Source organism: Gambusia affinis, linkage group LG22, assembly GCF_019740435.1.
Source record: "Gambusia affinis linkage group LG22, SWU_Gaff_1.0, whole genome shotgun sequence".
NCBI lineage: Eukaryota > Metazoa > Chordata > Actinopteri > Cyprinodontiformes > Poeciliidae > Gambusia > Gambusia affinis.
The window spans coordinates 13,046,133-13,061,855 of NC_057889.1; the positions used below are offsets into that span (position 1 = coordinate 13,046,133).

General features: G+C 37.4%; 1 protein-coding gene across 1 annotated transcript in view; it reads right to left on the bottom strand.

The window, feature by feature from the left end:
• nbas (NBAS subunit of NRZ tethering complex) overlaps positions 1-15,723 on the bottom strand; it is a 158,583-nt gene that overhangs the window by 49,507 nt on the left and 93,353 nt on the right. The window contains exons 42-45 of the mRNA XM_044105892.1: positions 14,903-15,126; positions 11,539-11,649; positions 6,475-6,725; positions 112-452 (exon numbers count right to left, since the gene is read on the bottom strand). Of these exons, the coding sequence (XP_043961827.1) occupies positions 112-452; positions 6,475-6,725; positions 11,539-11,649; positions 14,903-15,126 (927 nt within the window). The remainder of the gene's footprint in view (positions 1-111; positions 453-6,474; positions 6,726-11,538; positions 11,650-14,902; positions 15,127-15,723) is intronic.

Here is a 15,723-nt window from a genome sequence, read left to right on the forward strand (position 1 = left end):
AGAGAGAAAAAAAAGGTTTGATCTACTCTACACTCTGATGTGCTGCTTTTTTCATCCTTTTTGTTTGGCAAATATTGATTCGTATGAATAAAATGGCAAAATGCTGCTTACATTTTTGACTGCGTCAGGAGAGAAAGTGATACTGTCCAGGAAGCGGATGGCATCTGTGGGGAATAGTCTGTCCAGGTACTTGGCACAGGTGTTGTAAGCATGCAGGTAATCCTGATCACTGTGCGGGGGTCGTTTTAGCAGCTGTGGATCTCCTTTCCAGAACAACTTCTGCAGCCAGACTGAGTGAACTGCGCTGGCGGAGACCGTCGCCTTGCTGCCTCCGGGCAAAGGCAACCGATTGGAGAGTTTAGAGATGGACAGAACATTCTGACTGGTCAGGACCGGCTGTAATGTGGCCAGTGGATCAGAGGATTCATCAGTCAGCTTTTTGTAGTTTACACCTGCAAACACCAAGGATAAAAAAAATAAAAATAAAAAAACAAAAACACATTAAGTATATTTTGTATTATAAAACTTGAATGCCTTTCCACATCCAACACCTCTTTGACTTAGATTTTATTATTTAATATGCATGTAATATACGTTGTCATATATTAACATGTTTAATATTTGACACAATTATATTTTGTGTATTTTGTTGAATATCAATCTTGCATCAAATGTTAGCAGTAATTCAAAAGAAAGTCCAATGGTGAAAAAATAAAATAGTCTCATTTGTAAACAAAAAAAAAAAGTTTGTCAAATACTAAACACTTAACCCATCTCAAAAGGGTTACGAGGAACCTATTTGGAAAGCGACAAAATATGATTCATTTAATTGTGTTTGCACCGTATTTTGTAATTTATATGGTTTAGGGGATTGATTCATTTCTTTATCATAAACTAAATTTTTTCTACATTTAGATCTTGGTTAGATCCAAGTCATTTTAAGACCTTGCAAAGATAATGTATACAATACAAATTGGATTAGCTCTCAACAGGACACCCTGCATAAATAAAGGGTAAATAAAAATACACAAACAGAGTACACTTACTTTTATAAATAAAATTGGGCAATTTAAAACATTGTTTTATCAAAAGTAAAAAAAAAAAAAGGTAAGTTATGTATCAAGCTTTTATTGCCATTTTTTTCAAAATAAAAACTTATTTTTCCTCTACAGTCCCTGAAGCAATGTGCCTTATTGATCAGAACCAGTCAATCTGCAGCTGTAAAACTCTCTCCCACTTGATATGTTATTTTAATTTTTAGCAAAAATCCTTCCTCCGGTATGTTTAGCTAAATCTTGTTGCTTAACTCAAAAGAGGTTTTTATTTGCCATCTTTTACCTCGGCCATGTCTCTGGTCACTTGACACCTGGTACTTCTAGAAAGACCATGTAGGCGGAGGTACTTATAGAGGCTGTCACTGATAATGGGTTCCACCTTGCTTATTGTTGAACTTTTTCTCTTTTTCCTGTTAATTTCTACATTTTCCCTCTCCATGACCATTTTTATGAATAGAGTATTAAAGTTGTCAAATACATTTTTTTTTTTTTAAATGTACGACCGCTTATTATATGCTAATGTTCATTCTGGGCTCCATTTAAAAAGGGGAATGAAGCTGCTTAATTATTATGCATACCTTCGATAAGGTGTTAATCTGTTAAACCACAACCCTCTTTGAATATAAATGCATTTTACTTGAAACAATGGAAATTCAATTAACATTCAGTTTACTGTGTTGTATAGCTGGAAGAAAGAGCAAAAGTATACAAATGAGTTCAAAATCTTTGGTTTCATAACTGTATTTGATGAGTAGATAACGTAGTTTCAACATTTCATTGCACAGTAGGTGCAGGTTTACGTGGTGTTAATTCTTGGGGTGTGAATAGTCAATGTGCTCATAAATCATATGAGAAAAGCTTACATGAAAATAATGTTTAAGAAGGTATCGCACATCCAAAATACATAAATGCTGATCTGGATAATAAAGACAGTTGCGTGTTGAAGCAGTGTTGCCTGGTCATGCACAAGTACATCTGCATCATGTCCACCACTGCAGCACAGCTCTGTATTTATGGGAACGAGCCGTTGAAATGTTTGAGGTCTCCTGTGCCACCAGACAGACACATTACAGTGGCAATACCGCTGCCTGTCTGGATGTTAAATATTTAATACTCTCCTGTCTGTGGAGAGCGCTTCATCGCATGGCTGAGAATGCCCCATTCTGAGCCAGGTGAAAAATAAAATATAAAAAAAGACATACTGGTAAAAAAATAAATAAAAATCAAGGACATATAAATATTCACAAAAGCTGAACACCAATCACTTTTTATACTATTATCTCTACACAGAACACCTAAACCGCAGATGAGAGTTACATGTACTTACACATGTCTTCTCATTCTCACCGTCTGGCTCTGCTCAATGCACCTTTTCTCTGCTTCTGTTTCAGTCTCCTGCATAGTGGATGTCATCATCTTCCTTCCTACAAACCCACTCAGACAATCAGCTGGTACACCGTCTGATGATGGTATAAAGATGCACACTGCCTGACTCTGAAGCCAGGAACTAAACCAGCAGACACAAGTGTGTGGAATCATTTTCATGTTTGACCACACATCTGTATCTAATTTCAGCTGCTGACCTGATATGTGAAGTTGGAGAGTCTGGTGGTAGTCCTGTATCCTCATTATCCAACCTATTTTTTGCAGTTAAATATTACTAGCAGCGAAGCAGTCCCACAGCATAATGCTGCCCCTACAATGCTTGAGTTGTTATACAGCATACCAAAAAATTATGGGTAAAAAGCTGAATATTTGCATTTTAAACCTTATGACTTGGTCCAAATTTTTCAGGCCTCCTACATGAATTCTCAAAATATTTTGTTAGAACTTTGGCCCATACCTCCTTACCAAACTCCTATAACTGACCAAGGTATGTACATACAAACAACCTCAGTTCTCTGCAAAAGTTCTAAAAACGATTGAGACTGAGACACCAAAACATGAAAATGATTCACACTTTTAATTTAATTTGGATTTATGCTTGAGGTTATTCTCCATTATGGAAGACCCATTTGTTCACAAGCTTTAATGTCTTAGCAAGTATTTTGACATTTAGTTTCAAGATTTCTATATAATGTTCTTTTCTTATTATACCATCTACTATGGTAAGTGCATAAGTTCATTCTGCTGCAGAATAATTATAAAACATGATAGTACCAACCAGCAAATCAAATTTGGCTTAATTTTGTCAGACAATGGGCTTTTTGCCTGTATGCATTTACAAACTCAATTCTGGCCTTTGAATGGTGGTTTAGAAGTAATAGCTTCTTTTGTAATGAGTGGTCGTTCAGACCAAGCTGGAAAAGTGATTCCTATGACTGCAGACGAGAACTTTTTTTACCATCTTCAGCCAGGATAATCACAGTTCTTAGCTTGAGTTAAGGTTAGCATAAATGATTATCCAACCAAAACTTTGCAGGTGCTGATGTGGTTTCCTATGTGACTTATGAATCATTTTGAGTGAGTATGTGTCAAAGTTTGATCATGTTCACAGAAAATTAGTGGCCCTGGAGACAACAGCCTGTGTGACAATTTCACCCACACAGCGTGTGAATTTGTGGGTTGTGTTAAAGTTGTATGTGAGGAAGTTGGAAAGAGATTCAGGGAATGCAAACTTCTGTGTTAATGTCACAAAGTCAGCTGAGGTACAAGTAGCCTGCATGAATTTGGATGCTCTAGATTTTGTTGGGATTTTTGAGTGTGGTAATGTGCATCTGTTGGAGTTCATGCGCCAGCATATGCAAAACTGATTAATTAGTAAATCCCTCCCCTGAACGGAGTGTGTAAAATTGCAGCTTACCTCCTGTATCAAGGTACAGCTCTGACTAGCAAGTGTGTGTGAGGTACAAAGCTTTGAAAAACTTTGAGGGAATGGGGATTCAAATCACTGCAAAGTAGTTATGTTTTAAATAATTTCTGGGCTAACAAAAAAGTTTTAGGACTTGGAGCAAAGCTGAAGCTTCTGTAGAGGGAACCATCTACCTGTCCTGTCATTTCTTGTCCCTTTGAACTGTTGGCTTATTTTTTTAAATTAAAAGATCCTTCAGACCCTCCCGAGGTCCTATGGTTCTAAATTTTTGATGAAGACAGGAGATCAGGAGGTGATGTTATGTTGAAAAAAATTCAAGCTGAAGTATTTTTTCCTGGCAGCAGCAGCTCCCAGAGTTTATGTACTTTACTTCTAGAGCAAAGGAAGTAAAATATGTATATACTACTGTCAGTGTAGCTAAATATGTTTCCGGTCCAGAGAAAAAAATATATTTAGATGCAGCTTGTTTGCCGGGAGTGTTTTGTAAGTTAGTCCTTAGTAAAATATGATCTATTAAAATAGGGTATTTATCAGATTTAAATGTTTCAAAATTGACCCTAACTGACGGACAACAAATTATTCCTTATAATTTATATTTATAAAGAATCATTTAAGTCACCATCGAAAAGACATGAGTGGAAAATTAAATACACCCTTTGGGGTCATTTGTGGAACTTTCTTTTCCTCTGTGCATCACTCTCACATTGTTACAGAAGAATATTGGCCTCTCTCTGATTCGAATTACCATGAATTAAGTTATTCATTCATGCACAGCAAATCCACTAGATATTAATAAATATTTCTCCATCCTTATTCCTGTATTGGGATGATAGTTAACTATCACTCCAAAAACATTTACAGAGGTAGGTTATGTGAGGACACTCGTGTCCCTCGTGAAAGTTATCACGTCCCTCTGAATAAATCCTGGAGTCTTCAATAATAGCTATCCCTACAAAATGTATACTCCATTTTTGCAACGCATCTAGAAAACAAGTGTCTTAAAGCTTTTTCTTTTGACAAACTCCAAAAATTAAGCACTCCATTTAATATCTGAACAGCGCAGCTGATGAGACTGAAGATTGTTTTTTGTTTTTTTTCCCTCCAGGGGGTCTTTTGTGGGCTCTAGTGTCCCTTATTTGAAAGTAGGCTGACAGGAAAGGGGGAAGCAGAGGGGGGCAGACATGCAGTAAAAGTCGACGGATCCGGGAATCGAACCTACGATGGCTGCGTCGAGGACTCAAGGCCTCCAAACGTGGGTCGTGCTATGGGGTCCCTACGCCACCATAGCACGCCCTGAGACTAAAGATTCTGATGCAAGTCTTTATTTAACTTGTAATGCAATTCTGTAGAAAAGAATCCTTTACTTTACTTTGAGGGAACAGGAACAGAGCAAGACCAAAAAGAAGTGACATTATGCACAGCAAACCTACTGTAAACCTAATATATTGTGCTTTAGGCATTTACCAGATACCACAAACTCTGTAAATCACACTTAAGATTTCTGTCACTTCAGCAAAAGTTAGTCAAGTATGCCTCTGAATCCATCTGGAAAATGTAACAACACTTGTGTTTTGCTCTCATATTGGTTGATTTGCTTCCCCTGCATTGAGCCTACACCTTAAGTGAAAATGTTGCTTGTTTATTATCCAACTCTTAAAGTCGATCTCTCAGGCAAGTGTGTTTTTGCTTTGTTCATGTTTTAAACAGAGACATGTGTCACTGTTAAAATTTGTGGCACTTCCACAAGCAGAAGGAGGAAGCGAGGCGTGAAAACACAAGATGACACCCAGCTGACCTTTACTGAACTCCCAAAAGAGCTGACAACGTTTTCACTTACAAAACCGGGATCAGGTACAGAAGAGCTGGGAGGGCGACGTCTGGTCTCAATGTCCTTTGAGATCAATGCTCACTTCAACGGTGTCACTGCAGGCTCCCGGGGTGTCAGTTATTTGACTAATAATACAAACGTGGGTTGGTGTCTCTTTCAGTTACAGGCAAATGATTGCATTCGGTTTCAGCATTGCAGAAAAGTGTTTCATGAACCAATCGGGAAGAAATAAAAGGAACAGAATAAGATCAAGGAGGAGATAAAAGATAATGCATGTAACCTCTCACTGTAGATTTGTCATCGGGGATGTTTAATCTTTTCTTCACAGTGAAATATGTGTTGTTGTTTTTTTTTTATCCTTACAATTTGGGGGCGGAAAATCTCCCATAAATCCTTCATTTCGAATGTATTTCACCGGTATTCACAAGATAGAATGTATTTGTTTATGCCTAGCATTTATTAATGCTGCTCCTCTAATATTTGTCTGAACAGTTTTTGTTTAAATTATTCAAAATTTAATACTGATAAAACATCCAAGCTTTCCATCAATTCTGAGGAGCTTCCCTAACCTACGGAGGAGAAGTATCCCCCACAGCATGTTGCTACCAGCATGTTTCATGGTGGAAAAAGTGTGTTCAGGATTACCAAGTTTTTCATCAGTCAAAATCGCAACAAAATCTACGATTGTAAATTAAGAAAACATGAAAAAGTTAAAAGAATAATTTATATAGTTCACCAGCACATCATCAAATAGATGCAAAAAACCTCCCAAAACATACCTTTGGCAACGGCACGAAGCTTCTTCAGCAGTTTGACGTGAGAGTCTGGTTTTATGATGGTGGTCACATAAGGCTCACAGCCTGCAGCGTCTATTAAGGAGTGGTAGTAGAGAAGGCGGCCCAGGTCACTTCCCTCCACAGTGGGCAGAACATATTTGGTCATGTGGTTGTAAAAGGCCTCCGGGTCACTTTTCAAAGTGTCAAACAGTTTGAGGGAGTTACTGCGACTTTCGATTTCTTCAGTGGAAAGACTTGAAGTGGAAGAGAAAAAGCAGGGGGCAAACAAATCAGCTGAGAATCAAATCAATACAGCACAAATGCATTTGGAACCAGATATTAACATACACAGTATAAAAAGACATATAGCTTTTCCCTCACTGAGTTTAAATAAATCTAAAATTATCCAGATAGAATTATCATAATTATGTCTCTTTGCTCAATGCCAGATTATCAATAGAGGATCTTGTTTCCTTTAAATTCATAACTTAGAACTTAGTGACCTTACATTAGGCTTACTAAGTTCTTCAACAATTTAGGAAGACTTGTGATGGCCACAAGTATCACCAATTTATTTGGAGGAAAAAGATGGACACTTGAAATCCTGAGAACACCGCCCCAACATATTGGGATGGCAGTATCAGATTATACGAGTGCTTTGCTGTAGGAGGGACTGGTGCACTTAACAAAACAGATGAAGACAGAATGCTATGTGGCAAACTAAGAAACTGTGGAAAATATCCAAGTCACACAGGCGATTCTACCAAACATCACGGAAATTAATCTATGAAGCTTCTCAGAAAAAGATCTATAAATAATTATCCTAAACATTTTGGCATCTAGCAAATATAAATAGATGTTAAATAGTTAGCTAGTTCACGTAAATAAGATAAAACAAGAATTGGTCGTATTTTGTGTCAGACACTCAGGAAAATTGACATGTCTTTTTTTTAAGATATTTTACATATTTAAAAATCTGTTAAACAAATAGGAACATTTGCTTGTAGCCTCAAAGCCAAAGATTTGTTCAGTAAGATGACAAGTAAGCAAGATTGATTGAGAACTGTTTAAACACAGCAGGAAAAGAAAAAAAATCTAGCATAGAATAATATGATTTCATCAGAAGCCATAAATGGAGTGGAGTTTGTGTTTTACAAAGTTACAAAAAATAATAATAAAGCCCTAAAAAAAACTTTAGGATATTCTTTACAGCTGACAATCCTAAGAATTTGAACTGATCAAACTTAAACAAAGAGGAAGAATGAAAACAAAATTAAAAGTGTATAGGAAGAAAGTCAAGTCGAGGATATATTGAAAGTTCAGATGGTGGCAAAAATCTGAGGGGCAGCCGTTTCATCGACTCGATTAATCTGAGCACAATTTGAGTTTGTGTAGCCATACAGCAAAACGTCAACTGCAGCAACTGGTCCAAAGAATGAGAACCAAACTAAAATGAAGAGAAGCAGAACAGCACAAAGAAATGGAGAAAACCCCCCAGAGAAATGCAATTAAAGTCAAACAAGAAGCGCTACAAAGATTAAAAAGGCAAGGGCGATGTAAAGCTACTCGCTGGTGGTCTCCGAGGGGCTCTGAGCAATCTGTGGCTGTCTGGGAGCGTGTTCGTAAGAGTGGAGTTCTGTTTATCTGTCAGAACAAGACAACATCAAAGTGGACAATGCTTCCCCTGGGCTCTCGGTCGCACTTAGCTGGGAGGCTTCTGCTAATGAAAAAATTAAATAGAGAGCAACAGCGGATGCAGCCGCTGACAATAGGCTCAATAATGTAAATAACTCTAATCATGTTCACCACAGGAACTCTAATATGGCTGCAATCATCTGAACTAATACAAAGGGAAGCACACTCAGCATAGCTGGTGCTCCGTCTCTCTCACACAGACAGGCACCCAATTAGGGTTGTTTTATCAGTTATTTCTAATACCTCTAAAGAGAATGAGGACTATACAAATTGAAACCTCCTTTTAGTGAGATGAGAGGTTCTGAGTTTTGATTTAAAAAAAAGAAAACATTTCTTAAGTTGGGAGCACTTCTTCTATTTTTCTCTGTGGATTTTAACATCTCTGTGGAGAACATATTTCTCTCTGATAGCTTCATTACTAGTCGCCGCCACGCTGGCTTGGTTGCTGCCGCCGCTTCCTTTTTGGTTGCTCTCTAAGGACGCAATAGAATTTCCCCACTCTATCTTTGTGGTACTCATGTGGCTGTAATATCAGATGCTTGTTATTACAATCTTCTCTTGTTTGTTTCAAAAGCCAGCCAGAACAAGGAGCCAATTTAATCTGATTTGATCTCTGCGCCGCTCCTCGCAGCCCTCGTCTCCCGGCTCGTCCCAGGCCCATATTAACATGTTTGCTTCAGATGTGATGCATGAGATAAGAAACAAAAAGAGATTGCTAATGTTCCCAAATTTTGAGGCATATTCAATTGAAGAGCCAATCAGACAGTACAGATTAAACTGTAGGGAGGCTTTCGATGAGAAGTGATAGCTATCCAGCACGGCATTGTTCAAATAGATGCTATCTGAGAGTCTAGGATGCCTGGAGCTTTCTACAAGGTAGGGGAGGTTGTACTGTAATGCTGTTGGAAAAATGCAGAAAACATTTTTTTCCCATAATACGTAGAATATGTTCAGTAAATGATGTCAATCTGCATCATGCTGTAAGATTCTCAGCAACATGAGAAGCAGTATTGAGTAAATACAGGCCTGGGAGATCCCCTCTTTCATCGACACAACCAAACACACACCCACTGTCCAATGGACGCCGTTCTGATAAAAAAAAACAAAAAAAAAAACAGCAACTTTGGAGAATGCAAATAAACAGAAACAGCAGACAGGCAAATGTGATGTTATGTGCAGCAAGAGAAAATGAAGAGTCCTATGTATAAAGGATTCAGGTGCTTTGCTAGAATGATCCGACCTGTCAAACTTTATTCTATAAATATCGTCTATACTCTGGAAAAACAGCCACCAAGAGCCCTGGGTAGCTCAAAGGGTTGACCAGGTGCACATTATGAAGAGAGTTTAATCCTCGGTGCAGTTGTTCTGGGTTTGATTCCTGGTCTCTCGTCATTTGTTGCTTGTCTTCCCTTTCTCTCTTCTTTCTTATTCCTTGTCAAAGTACTGTTCATGAAAGGCCACTAGTGCCAAAAAAACCCCAAAACAACTAAAAATAAAACCAAACCAAAAGAAAACAGCAATAGCTTCAGCAATCAAGTATATTATTTTTGTGCAGTATTAATCAATAACTAAGACAATGTTAAATATCCCTGTCAGGCTAAAGGCCTGAAGAAATCCTGACTTTAGGATCACTTCATGTTCAGTTATTACAGGCAAACAGTTTAACACAAGCTGCTAAGCATGAAAATTATTTAACTGATTTAATACATTTGTAGTGAAGGAATGATGAGTCATCAGAAAACATAAATAAGGAGGTTCTCGCATTAAAAGGCACATATTCACAAAAAATATTATTCATTCGGAAAGCACCCAACAGGCTTTATGAATTAACTTCAACAAGTTCAATAAAGCTGCTCCAATTTATACCACACAGCTGTTTGATTTTCTTAGAACCACACAAACAGAGGGGCTATAGGACTGTGCCAGAAAAAAAAAGAATGTGTCAGAGCAATTTTTATTTCAAGGAACCAGCCAATTATTATTGTTCATGTTATTGTTAAAAGCTTGCTGTTCTACAGAAAGGGCCAGAGTTGACCAAAATTTTGGACTGTGAATTCAACTTCAATTCAATCAATTGTGAATCGTGGCAGCCCCTAAACAAGGCAAATGAGTGAAATGCAAAAAATGTATTTCCCATTAGGGATCAATATAAGTCAAACCTCCATTTTGCACTCCAGCTTCGGCCTATATATGTCTTTCCCCTTTAAATTCTCCCAACTGCACTATGTATACCGTTTCCTTCCTCCATCCATCCGTTAAATCAATAGGCATACTGCAGATGCTTCTACTCGAGATTATAGCATGAATATCCTTCACAGATTTGTCATGATCTTGAGGTTTTGGTGGAAACACACACACATAAAGCAGCTGTGAAAAGGGTTTAGGAAGGTGCATGTTGTAATTTATTGTTAAGCGGAGTCCATAAAGCATTTCCCTATATCAGAATGTGACAAGTGGGAATTTATCACAGATGCTCACACGTTTGCCTCCAAATACGAGCAACCCTCAAACTCTGCTGAAAAGGCATTCTGTAGAAACAAGAATAGCTGCAGTGCTAGCCCAATAAACCAGATATGAATTGAGGGAGCAAATAAATTATGTAAATAGTTTCTGACACATACTGTCATAAATCCAAAGTCACTTATTCTCTAGATGTTTCATTTACACTTGGATAAAATGCTTTCTTTAAAGTACCCATGGTCTCTAAGAATGAGTTAAGTTCACATTTGGTTCAAAATTTTAAAACAAATTGGCTATCTGGAAGATCAATGTTATTTAACTAGTCCTAAATATTCTTTCATCTGGTCATTTTTTATGATAATACTGCCGAGAAGTGCTGTAAACCTACAAACTAATGTAGGTTTAGTTTGTATGATATATCATAATACTGATATCTTACTGATATATCATCATATCAGTATGATATCCTGATCAGTGATTTTTGATTTCAATCAATTATTTTATCTTTCAGGATAATACATTAGTGAGAAAATGTTCTTCTCTGATAAAGTTATTGGTTCTGACTCATATAGAAAGCAATATTATCCCCATTTATGCATCGTTTGTTCCTAACCTTTGGGATTTTTATAAAACTCACAGTGCATGTTGTTGGCTGATGCTTTTATAGACCAAAGGGGGTTAAAGATTCTTGATTTTGATGAATGTAAAGAACAAGGGTTAAAAAAAAGTCTTCAATTTCTTTATTATTTGACCTTCCAGTCAACCATCAGAGCAGGTCAATTAGACAATTCTAATCTCTGGATGATTAGTTTGTGCATATCTACTACAATAAAACACCAAAGGAAGGGAAAACTTTAAAAAAAAAAAAAAAAAACACAAGGAGCTAATGTGATTATGTATGTGTGCATGTACCTGCTTTCTGTAAAGAGGAACTCGAGGTGTGTCATGTAGACCTCCCACAGAGGGACGGAGTAACGCTTTGCCAGGGATAAAGCAATCCTGTACACGTCGTCATCCAGTGTCCTAGAACAAACATGGAAAAGGAGAACAGACATGGCAATAATCAGATTTTATCCTGTTAAAGCAGAGACGTCAATTTCTTTTAATTACTTCTATTACATATATGTTGCAGAAATGTTTCAAACTAGATTAACCCGCAGGACACCTTTAATACGATGCTGCTCTATTTACCTTCATGTTGCAAAATGGTACACTTTATAAAAATATTATGGAAATTCTATTTCTTTCACTGTAATTGTATTAAATCTTTTCTATACTTTTATGCCTGTTTAGTCCAAAAAAAGACAGATTCTTTTTGAAGAAGGAAAACACACAATATGCAGTATTTTGCTAAATTAAACTAAAACGTGGAAGTTTTTTTGATGTGGGTCTTGACAAGGTCAAACCTTAATCACAACACTGATTTGTATGCAGTATTTATCTTTTTTTGATAAGAGCTGAAACCAAAAACAAACACTTTTTTATATTTATGACCTAAAATGGTACACTTTTAAAAGTCCCAACAAAAATTCAATATTTAAATTTATTTTTCACTTTTTTCTTCTTTAATTCTTTTCTAGAGCTCCAGACCTGCCCAGAGATATCCAGAGAGGTTTCTATATTTTTTTAATATGTTCTATGTTTTTATGCCTGTTTTGTCATTTAAAGTAGCGTGAAAATTTCAATTAATTTTTTGTCCAAAGAAACTGATTTTTGAAGGGGAAAACCCAAAATATATAGTACTTTCAATAGATAGATACCAAAGCTGCTCCTCCTCAAATCATTCCATGTGTTTACTCATTATGAAATGCAAGATAGCTTCATGGAAAGAAAGCCAAATGCAGTCAAAATGCTTCTTATTCTGGCAAGTGAGAAGTAATCTGCTCCTGGAGTCAAGATATGAGAAGAAATGTATGACAGAGCCTTTTCATGTGTGGAAGATCACTGGTTTTTCGCTGTTTTTATCTCCATGGAGATTTCTCATCACTCATTGGCTCCTCCTCCTGGCTGCAAAGTTCCTCCTTTGTCAAGCAGAAATTCCTCCACCAGTTCCTCTTGCCCCTCATCTGAGTTATGACTTCTGCTTATATTCTCATCACTAAGCCTCTCTTCATCACCATCAGAATTGCAGACTGCTGAAACTGTCACTGAGGAATCAGTTCTATACTAATAGCTGTCTCCTGGAGAAATTACCAGCTGGCTATCAAATAGTCAACCCTGCAAAATAGTCTAACAGAAGATGCACCTTCATACACAGGCTATTCCACTCATCCACTAGGAAACGGGATTATCACTCTTGATAAAGAAAACATGAACAAAGGCAACTTAGCTTTGATTCTTCAAATTACACACATACACTGTGTTCCAAATTATTATGCAAGTGATATTTTCTCAGATTTTCTTAAATGACCAATGCAAATGATGGTCTGTATAATTTCCAAGTCATGAACTATTACAGTACAAATCAAATTTTATACTGAACAAAGTTCCCAATGAGAACAGTATTTTTTCAAAAATAAAAAACTCAAAATGCACTGTTCCAAATTATTAAGAACAGCAGATTTTCTAAACATTTTATAGATTATAAAGAACTGCAAACGGTCATTCTTTGAACGTGCAGCATTAAGAGGTCACATGTACTATAATCAAAAGCTGTTTCAATCAAAAACATCTTAAGAGACTGAGTTACATGTTAACATAGGAACCTTCTTTGATATCACAGCACAATTCTTGCATCCATTGAACTTGTGAGTTTGTGGAAAGTTTCTGCTTGAATTTCTCTGCAGGATGTCAGAATACCTTCACAGAGCTGCTATTTTGATATGAACTGCTTTCCACCCTCAGATCTTCTGCTTAAGGAAACTCCAAAGGTTCTCAATAGGGTTGAGGTCAGAGGAGGATGGTGACCACACCATGAGTTTCTCCCCTTTTATGCCCAGGGCAGCCAATAACACAGTGGTATTCCTTGCAGCATGAGATGGTGCATCGTCATGCATGAAGATGATTTTGCTACTGAAGGTTCGGCTCTTCTTTAGAACCATGATCAGTCAGAAAGTCTATATACTTTACTGAGGTCATTTTCACACCTTCAGGGACTCTGAAGGGGCCAACCAATGATTCTCTTCCCATGATTTCAGCCCAAAGCATGACTCCACCACCTCCTTGCTGACATCACAGCTGTGTTGGGACGTGATGGCCATCCACCACCAATCCACTACTGCATCCATCTGGACCATCCAGGGTTACACAGCAGTCATCAGTGAACAAGTCTGTTTGAAAATTAATCTTCATGTACAGTTGGGCCCACTGCAAATGTTTCTGCTTGTGAGCTCTGGTTAGGGGAGGCCGAATAGTAGGTTCATGCACCGCAAGCCTCTGGAGGATCCTCCACCTTGAGGCTCCAGAGGCACCAGCAGTTTCAAAGAACTGTTTGCTGCTTTGTAAGGGCATTTTAACAGCTGCTCTCTTAATTTGATGAATTTGTCTAACAGAAACCTTCCTCATTATGCCTTCATCTGTACAAACTCAGCTTTGTTCTGAATCAACCACAAATCTCTTCACAGTACGATAACTCTTCAGTTTTTGTTAAATATCTAATGTTTTCATACCTTGTCATACGGAACTACACTATCTGATGATTTTCCTCAGCAGAGATCATTTCTCTTTCCCATATTGCTTGAAACCTGCGGCCTGCTTTATAATGTGGAACATCCTTCATAAGTAGATTTCCTTAAATTGAGCTCACCAGACAAACTAAACAACCAGCTCTCTGAAATTAATTAGGCCTGACACACAATACCATCTATAAATTTAATAGCACAACAAAATATGTAATCTTTATGACACTTAAATCCAATTTGCATAATAATTTGGAACATGTTGTACATACAGGTGAAACATTTTGTTCAATTACATTCACACTAATCCTTTATATCATTTCCAACACACCAATAATATTGTTGTGACGTTCATTATTTTTATGGCCACACATTTTGAAAGGTACTACAACCATGTACCCATTGAAACTTGATAAAATAAAGCAATGGGGTCTCTGATGATTTAAGGATAGGATTGTCATTTTAAAATATGTGGTTATAATGGAAGTGAATAGAACCAAAATGGAACAGAAGGAAAAAAGTGTATATAACTGCATATCTCATCTTTGGACATAGTACAACTCCATTCAGAATACAGCTACTAAAAATACTTTTCCAGCTGCCAGCTTCACATTCCAAAAACAAGAATAACTAAAACTTCCTTAAAATAAGAAACTTACTCTGTGAGGCCGAGAATAGTGTTTTTCTTGTACTCCAAGTCAGAGCTGAAGCGCTGCACATCCACTCCCCGGCCCAGGCCCTGCAACACCTGAGCCTGAGTGAAGTCTGTCAAGCGCTCATTGTACACGTACAGCTGGCTGATTAGCTTCTGCAGCTCCTCTGGCCAGGCCGAATATGAGGAGACATGCTGCGTGACCAGTCGAATCAGCTCCTTCGGATCGGCCTGTGGAAAGAAGAAAAGGATTTAATGTTTCTGGATAACGAGTGACAGGAATTCTCTCTATGGAGTTGGTAGCAGGAGGGTTTAAAGTTTTAAGCCAAAGTACTTTTCAAAACGGAATACCTCAGAACGTATTTAAGATAAAAAGAAAAAATATATATATATATTTGACATTGCTAGCCTGGTACAAACCAATGCCTTGTTCTACGCTTTGCTTCATAATGAGGGTCTGGATTCTCGGTTGTTGAGATATTATTGTCATGACGTGTGTAAAGTACCAGCTCGATGAAGCTTACTAGAAATCACGTGCGCTGTAAGCAACCACCTGGGGAGTGGGGCCATGACATCTTTGATAGCAATAAAATGTCTTATTCATCTTTCTCTGATTTTAATTACTCAATATTTGGAAGCTTAGCAAACATGGACTGAATGGCTTTGTTCACTTCCTCCGGTGCTATTACCAAACTACAACCATGTATAGACAAACTACAATCCTAAAACAATGCAGAAAACCATTGTGAATTGTTCACAATGCCTTCTGTTCACTAAATGGCCCAGTTGAAATTCTACCAGAGAAATCATTCTCAATGGGAAAAAGCC